The 8,323-nt window shown below is 39.7% G+C and overlaps 1 protein-coding gene across 5 annotated transcripts in view; it reads left to right on the top strand.

Annotated features, from left to right (window-relative positions):
• Window positions 1-8,323, top strand: part of usp24 (ubiquitin specific peptidase 24) — a 45,589-nt gene that overhangs the window by 11,523 nt on the left and 25,743 nt on the right. For 4 of the 5 annotated variants that reach the window (XM_032525173.1, XM_032525172.1, XM_032525175.1 and 1 more), the window contains exons 8-18: window positions 731-796; window positions 1,626-1,700; window positions 2,216-2,374; window positions 2,496-2,610; window positions 2,749-2,852; window positions 3,125-3,232; window positions 3,334-3,429; window positions 3,698-3,859; window positions 5,743-5,835; window positions 7,067-7,174; window positions 7,895-8,044. In XM_032525173.1, the coding sequence (XP_032381064.1) occupies window positions 731-796; window positions 1,626-1,700; window positions 2,216-2,374; window positions 2,496-2,610; window positions 2,749-2,852; window positions 3,125-3,232; window positions 3,334-3,429; window positions 3,698-3,859; window positions 5,743-5,835; window positions 7,067-7,174; window positions 7,895-8,044 (1,236 nt within the window). The remainder of the gene's footprint in view (window positions 1-730; window positions 797-1,625; window positions 1,701-2,215; window positions 2,375-2,495; window positions 2,611-2,748; window positions 2,853-3,124; window positions 3,233-3,333; window positions 3,430-3,697; window positions 3,860-5,742; window positions 5,836-7,066; window positions 7,175-7,894; window positions 8,045-8,323) is intronic. The other variant, XM_032525176.1, reaches the window with a different exon arrangement.

Raw genomic sequence — 8,323 nt, 5'->3', positions numbered from 1 at the left:
CACACACACACACACACACACACACACACAACCACTCCCTCTAACCATTAGCATATTAATATAGAAAAGAGTTGGTCCAGACCACGCTTCAGTGGCAGCAGAGTGTGTGTGTGCGCTGTCAGATACCTAACATATGCCACAGCTCCATAAGCACAGGGGAGAGAGACTATGAAAGTGAAAGGAGAGGAGTGGTCCTATGCTGACTCCCAGGGCTGAGTCATTCATTTGTCTGCTTTGAGCAGGAAGTCAAGGGAGAATAGAGGAGGAAGTTGGGGGGAGTTGGGAGCTGCTCTGAGTGAGCCCAGTAGCAGAAATGGAAGAAAGCCAGAAAAGAAAAGAGACAAAGACAGGAACACGGGAACCATTCATTAAGCTCCTGCGATTTAGCGCTGAATGACAAATGACAGCTTGAAACTCATCCACACATCTGCTTATGCTCGCTTACATGGACAAGTACACCAGTGAAAAACCCAGTATCAGTTTAAACACAATGTGAACTCTGGCCTAAACACTTACTTGCAGGAACGGTAGATTGCTGTTGTCTATTTTGGTAAGCCATCAAAAGTGACACCCATGGATACATCCAGTTCTCAAACTATTTAAGACCGATTTATGTTGATGCTCCTGCAGAAACAGAGAGATGGAAAGAACAATTCTTATCATAGTTAGTCATACTCATCTGGTATTAATAAGTCTGAGTTATTGTGTCTCTTTCCCTCTGCCGACACAGTGTGTGTCAGCTCTGGTCCAGCCTCTGGGAGTTGGTGCAGAATACCTAAACTCCAGCCTCGTCCAGGTGAGCCGGTCATCTGCACACATGTACATGATCACACTTTATGGACGTGTACTGACCCTCATTTGTACCTTTTTTTTTTTTCTTCAATTAGTTCAACTGCTGCTACTGATTTTACCTACCTTCTCTCTATGTCTCCTCATATTGTGATTCCCATCTTTTTAGTTAGCTTGTTTGTTATCTTGTTAGTGTCTATATGAAGCCTTCTATTTATCAAGTCATATATTGAACATATATTAATTTTAATAGTCTTAACAACAATGTATATGTATTAAAATTAACAGAAGATAATGTATTGAGAATTGTCAACTGTTGACTTTTATTGACAGGAGACGTTCAACATTCTACTTCCTCTGTTAGAAACACACCTTTAACAGCGTTTGTTGTTAATCTACACAAACTTAAAGTGTAAATATGAAGATTAAATGTAAAGTGCAGAGCAAAGAAAACAAAATCCCATATCTCTGGATGTTAAGAAAAACAAAACATAAGGTGTAAAGTATTTTAGGCTTGTCCTCCTGCTGTAATCAACTGAAAATAGAAGACATAACAGTCACACATACAGAATATATTTATAGGTGTTTTAGCTTTTTATCGTTTTTTATGGAGACCACCTATCAAACTATTTTAAAGCCTTTATCGGCCGAAGAGTGTCAGTGACCAGTCAATCGGAGCACCCTTAATTTCTTTCTAACCTTGTTCCAACGCTATCAGTTGTGTTCGATATGACCCTTGTGCACCATTCAGATTTTGATTCTATTTATATTTGCTGTATCCTCTTACTGTTTTGCTGCTGCAGTGGCCAACAACGTTTCATATTGTTCTTTCCCAGCCCATGCTTGATCCAGTCATCCACAAGATGATCACATATGTGCAGAACCTGGAGGAAAAGGATCTTAAAGACAAGGTAGTGTTTAACCGTTTGTATTTTATATTTGTCAACCTCTTGTCGTTTAAAGGCACAGGGACACAAACACTTGAGGATTGTTTGGTTCCCGGGCGTGGTACGTCTTGTTTGTACCTCCGGATAGGGAAGCCGGTGGTGAGGGAATCGGGTCCTTGTTGCTGCAATAGGGACTTCTGATGGTTAGCCAGGGGTATAGTGTGAGTCTTCTGTTAAAAACGGAATATATGGACACAGTTTGGTTACAATAAATATTTAAATCTAGTCCTTTAGATCTGATTGGATCGCACAACAGTGGGCGGGGCCTAGCAAACGCAACAAGATACGGAGCTGTAGAAAGACACAGAGCTGTGGTAAATTATAGATCTGTAGATAATTGGCCCGGGAGAAAGAAGGAGAAAGCAGGAGAAGTTGACAAAGGATTAGTAGCACAGGATTTACTGTATCTTTATGAACTGGGTGATTGTGACTTAACCAAGATGTTATGACTTAGTTCCTCATGTTTCTGTTTATGGTAGCGTCTGGTGAGCATCCCGGACCTGCTGTCGGCCATCAAGCTGCTGTGTATGAGGTTCCAGAGGGAGCTGGTCGCTGTGGTGGATGACCTACGGCTGGACACACTGCTGCGCATGCTCAAAACCCCCCACTTCTCTACCAAGATGAACTCTCTGAAAGAGGTCAGCTCTTATAGGCTCGGAACTCTCAGGTCTAAAGTAGACAACGTTTCTGGGTTATAATTTGTTTTTGATCTCATCTCACACTGGTGTTGTGTACCTTGTCTCTGGTTCTATTGTTCAGGTGACAAAGTTGATAGAGGAGAGCACAGTGTCGAAGACGGTGAAAAATGCCATCGACACAGATAAACTTTTGGACTGGCTGGTAGAGAACTCAGTCCTATCAATAGCACTGGAGGGTAAGTAAATCCATCACTTCCTGCCACTGATCACAATTGAATTGGTCACACTTAAACAATTAAGCTATGTAACCAGTTATAAACAAGACAAAAATCCTCAAAGTGGTCGTTCAATATATATATTTTTTGATCTCCCAGGTAACATTGACCAAGCTCAGTACTGCGAGAGGATTAAGGGAATCATTGAGTTGCTGGGGAGTAAACTCTCGCTGGACGAACTCTCCAAGATCTGGAAAATACAGGTCAGCACCAGTGCACACATCACGAGTACATACTAATAACATAATAATCACGCAGTCATGTCTGTGTTATTTATCAGATTTCCATTAAGCATGTTGAAGATGTTTTTTTCTGTTTGTAATTGCTAAACTAAACTGTTGGCATATTTGATGTATATGGAAGCATTGCTGATACCGTGTGTGTGTGTGTGTAAGCATGTATATGTGAACAATTTTGAAAAAGACAAATGTTCCTGCTTTTGATGGATCTATTGATTCCTGTGTGGCCGTTTCAGGCGGGCCAGTCATCAACTGTAATAGAAAACATTCATACGATCATCGCTGCTGCTGCTGTGAAGTTCAGCTTCGATCAACTAACCCACCTCTTCGTCCTCATACAGAAGGTCAGTGCTGTCTCCGTGACGTTTGGGAGTAAATTGGCTCAATGAAAAGTGGTTTGTACATCTGTATATAGTGTTCATAATAATGCTTGCCTGTCGTTTAGAGCTGGGAGGTTGAAAGTGACCGCGTGAGGCAGAAGCTGCTCAGTCTGATCGGGAGGATCGGCAGAGAGGCTCGCTCTGAAACTACAACAGGAAAGGTACGTTGGTATATCTGACATCCTGTCAAGGCTTAGGACGTTGACTAAGTTTGCGCATAATATTCTGACAATATACAGACTGAGCCGTTTACGTGGCTAGTGAAAGTGAATTTGGAATATTGTCATATTCGGAATAATGGTGGAATATTTGTGTGCATGTAAGCATACTCATTGAGGAGTAAATGTAAAAACAGATGGGAAAAATGACAGTATGCCAGGTTTTGTTATTAAAGTGAAGTCTGAGGCGTTTTGTGTGTGGTGTGTTCAGGTGCTGGAGGTGCTGTGGGAGCTGGCTCACCTCCCCAGCCTGCCTACCAGTCTCGTTCAGCAGGCGCTGGAGGAGCATCTGGGGATTCTGAGTGACGCCTACGCCGTCAAGGAGACGGTGAAACGCAGTTACATCATTAAATGTATTGAGGACATTAAGAAGGTGAGACGCGCGTGCTTCAGATAAAATGCAGCTTAACATGTTTAAAGGAAACACTACATTACGTCCATTTATCTGAATGTGCCACGGTCTCCATGGAGCTGCAGTTGGTTGTGGAGATGGGGGGGGCACTCTCTGTCTCCACTCGCTTGTCAAACAAGTGTCTATCATGACTTGATTGTTTGTGTCAACAAAAATGTGTAATTTCAACAAAAATGTGTAATTTCCTCTCCTGTTTGATTCAGTTCCGTGACTATACCAGAAACACGGTGACAGAGGCCGATTTCACCCAATCTCTCCCTCTTTACTCTCTCCTTTGTCCAGCTTCCTGTTCCAGAGCTCTGCCTCCATAAATAAGCTTATTTACCAAGATGCCAACCAACTAATTTTCCATAATTCCATTGGAATTGTCGAGGATTTGTCAAATTAATTTGACAGGTTCAAGAAAACCACACGTTTGATTGTTAAACTCACTGTTAAACACTTCTTTAAATGGGAGAAATTCTTACACACTGTAGCTTTAACCTTCCACTTTTATTATTATTACATACAAGTTATTACATAGTTGACAACGCATTAGCAATACAAAACCATTTAATTGATTGATTGATTGATATCTTTATTTTGAACATGTAAATAAAATTAAAAAATCTGAATTGGTTATAAAAAAACAATTATAAACAACAAAATAAAACTTCATTATTACCAGTACTTAAAAATCTCTATTTACACATGCAAAAAGGAGTAGGAAGTAAAACTTATGTACTCCTACCCCTTTATACCCTTTCTACCTTATTAAATAAATTAGCTACAAAATAATAAGTCTACAGAGATAATAAATCTATAATCAGTGAAAAAATATATTCAAAAGATCGATTCACATTCATATCTTTACCCATACACAACAATATTTAAACAAATACTTCAAATTATTCAATGTAAGCCCAGGTTATTAATTGCACTGTGTTTCTCTGTACCTCTGGAATATAATTTCCTTGAAAATCTTTTTGAAATGGAATATGTTTGGACCACCAATAAATGCTGTATAACTATATAATGTAGTTATAAGTAGATAGAAGATAGATAGAAATGTTTATTAATGTCATTGGAAGCTGGTAATATATGACAATATAACAAAACACAGGAGTTGTAACTACAAGGGCAGACCTCTGCCAAGGCATATATATACATACACACAGTGTGTGTATGTATATATATATATATATATATATATATATATATATATATATATATATATATATATATATATATATATATATATATATATATATATATATATATATATATATATAAAAATCCGTTGATCCAGACAATACAATGCACACTGCTTAACGTTGTTGGATCCTCTACAGTGAAATACAGTCACGCTTTATACTTTTTAAATGCCAGGATTTTAACCGTGTTTAATCCCACTGCTAGCTAACGGTAGGCTAACGTTAGCTTCTGTTGAATGTAGTGTTAACTAGCGTCACGTGCAGCGATGCTTCTGTTGAGAGATGCTTCTGCTGTACAGAGCAGCGCAGGCGTATCAAATCTGCGTTGCTATTCAGTCCGGTGGCACCGGGTCTCTGTACCCAACCAAAAACATAAACACTTAAAATATCCTTAAATCTGATTACAACTACATTATAGTGTGCTATACACCATTTATGTAATGTTAATTAAATCTTAATGTTTAACGTAAAGTGTCACAGTCTTGATTTATTTATGGATACTGAAATGATTAAGGATAGAAGTAAACAAAAGCCTGTGGAAGGAATTTATATGTATTTACTATTATGCACGTAGGAAAACCAGGGCCAGTAAAATATATGCTTTAATTGTGCAGATTCAAACTGCCCCTCAAATGAAATGTATGTTTCTAGACTCACACTCAGGTGGACTCTAAAGGCAGCGACACTCAAAGCTCTTTTCTTACTGGCACTTGGGGCAAGAAGAAAGCTAACTCTTTGGTCAAAGTAAGAAAAGAAGCCCACATAATTCCACTGACCAATCTGTATCCAATCCCACTGCTTCACACCTGCCAACCAATCATGGAGAGGGGTTTCATTGGTCACAGGTTGATAACCTCACACTTGATTGTACCATGAGGGGCCCTATTTTAAAAATCTAAGCACACGGCGTGAAGCGCGTGTCTCAGGTGCGTTTAGGGCGTGTCTAAATGCACTTTCGCTAGTTTGACGGCGGAAAAAAGGGTCCATGCACCGGGCGCATGGTTCAAAATGCTTGAACTTAGTGTCGTCATTAATCACATAGGTGTGTTTTGAGCGTAACAGGAACACAGTAAACAATTCAGAGTGTCATCTCCCATTCCCTTTTAAAGCCAGGCGTGTTTTACCTTGGCACATTGCTATTATGATGGCGGATTTGCACCGTAATATTTTTATTTGTAATCTTTTGCATATTTGCGTGCTGCTGCGCTTCCCTGTGTATGTGTAATAAGCATAGTGTGCACAAGCCTAGGTGCATTTTATTAATGCGCTGTTAAAATAACAATGAACTGTTGCGCTACTGACTTTACACCAGGTTTTTGTTGGTCACAAAGAATGCACCTGAACACACCTCTGTGTAAGACCAGCACGCCCATGGGCGCAAAGATGGGTGCAGTTGCATTTGCTATTTAAATGACGTGGGCGCTGGACAGAACATTAACAACTGCGTCGGTCTTACACTAGCAAGACACTTGCGTCGGGCCCTGCGTCGGGTGCAAGATAGGGCCCTAAGTAGTTTAACCAGGTGTGTGTTAATCTTCTGCTTGCCTCACTAAGAGGGCCTTGGCACTGACTAATGATTCCACAGTGGTGTTGATCTTGTCCTGGGTGGGAGCCGGCTGCATCAAATGAGGGATTTAGCTGCTGGATGAATGGTCTGCTTTGGTGGAAGAGCTAGCACATTCACTCATGCAAAGAGGAATCTAAGCCTCGGATATATAAAAGATGTACATGTTGGATATTTGATTTGGACTTGAAAAGCATTTGTAAGAGAACAAATTTAAACTTGAGCATTTTTTTAACAGTCATTCTTTTTACATCCCTGGCTTTGGTTTTCTTTCTCATGTTTGCACATCTCCAAAAACAGTGGGTCTGGAATGACAAAGAAATCAAATGGCAACATCTGATTAGTACGTTTGTGTGCCTGTTCTGCTTTAGTGGGTATCATTAGTGTGTGTGTGTTTGTGTGTGTGTGTAGGCTTCTCAGCAGAGCAGTCCTCAGGCAGTCTGGGTTGTTCCTGCTCTCCGTCAGCTGCACGAGATCACCCGTTCTTTCATCAAGCAGACCTATCAGAAACAAGACAAGGTAAAACAATCCCGCGATTGTATCGGGGGTGCAAAGTAGGGCTGTTCAGTTATGGAAATAATTATAATTACGAATACTTTGGTCAATATTGAAATCCCGATTATTTAACATAATTACCCATTGACTTTAGACTAGATTTTTCATTTATTGAACTTGAAAAAAGAAAATCAGATATCGCAATATTCTTGACCAAAAACCTTTATCGATATTGCGGCGATATTCTAGGGTTGACAATTGGTGCTTGAACAAAATATCTTCACACTTAGATTTTAGATAAATAACCATCAGTAATATGGACATAATGTTTAAGTGGGGAAAAGTCAAATGAAAGAACTGCTAGAACAGTCTGTGAAGTTTAGAAAATCACACCAATTTACTGTAATGCAGCTTTTAAAACCAGGAAAACACAACTCTTATGACATTGTGATATCCAAAATCTAAGACGATATGTAGTCTCATATCCCAGTAGCAATATAATATCGACATATTGCCCAGCTCTACCTTGATGTGTGAAATGTCCCTTCAAACTCTTCCCATTTGAACTTTTTTCTCTCATTCAGAACAAAAGACAAAACTTAATGTGCTAAATGATGTTTTTTCTCGACTGCATTGTTTTGTGATCGTTAAGAGACAAAATCGTAACTTTGATTTTAAAAATGTGATTAATTGCACGGCCGTAGTGCAAAGTTGCCATGGTAACCCTTCCCTGCCTCCCCACAGAGCATCATCCAGGACTTGAAGAAGAACTTTGAGATTGTCAAACTGATCACCGGATCCCTGGTGTGCTGCCATCGACTGGCCGTGACCGCTGCGGGAAATAACGGCCTCTCGGGCTCAATTTTGGTGGACGGACGGTACACCTACCAGGAGGTTAGTCCCATTTTCTCTCCTAAGCGCTTTGTTTTTTTTGTTTTTTTTACATAAATTGAATTTCAGGAGTCAGGACCGTAGTTTTTGTTTTTTTAATTTGAGTTCCTGTGTCTTTTAATTGATCATCTTTACTCTTCTGGGGAATTATATTGCAGCTCATATGAATCATTGATTGATGAATCATTAATTTGACAGTAATGTCATTTGAGGCATTTTATTTGAGCTGGTAGGTTTACACAGGAAGTGATCCAACTTGAGTCGCACAGTTTGTTGTAGAGG

Source organism: Etheostoma spectabile, chromosome 9, assembly GCF_008692095.1.
Source record: "Etheostoma spectabile isolate EspeVRDwgs_2016 chromosome 9, UIUC_Espe_1.0, whole genome shotgun sequence".
Taxonomy (NCBI): domain Eukaryota; kingdom Metazoa; phylum Chordata; class Actinopteri; order Perciformes; family Percidae; genus Etheostoma; species Etheostoma spectabile.
The sequence above is the reverse complement of the archived record's forward strand: the minus strand, read 5'-3'. Positions and strand labels throughout refer to the sequence as shown.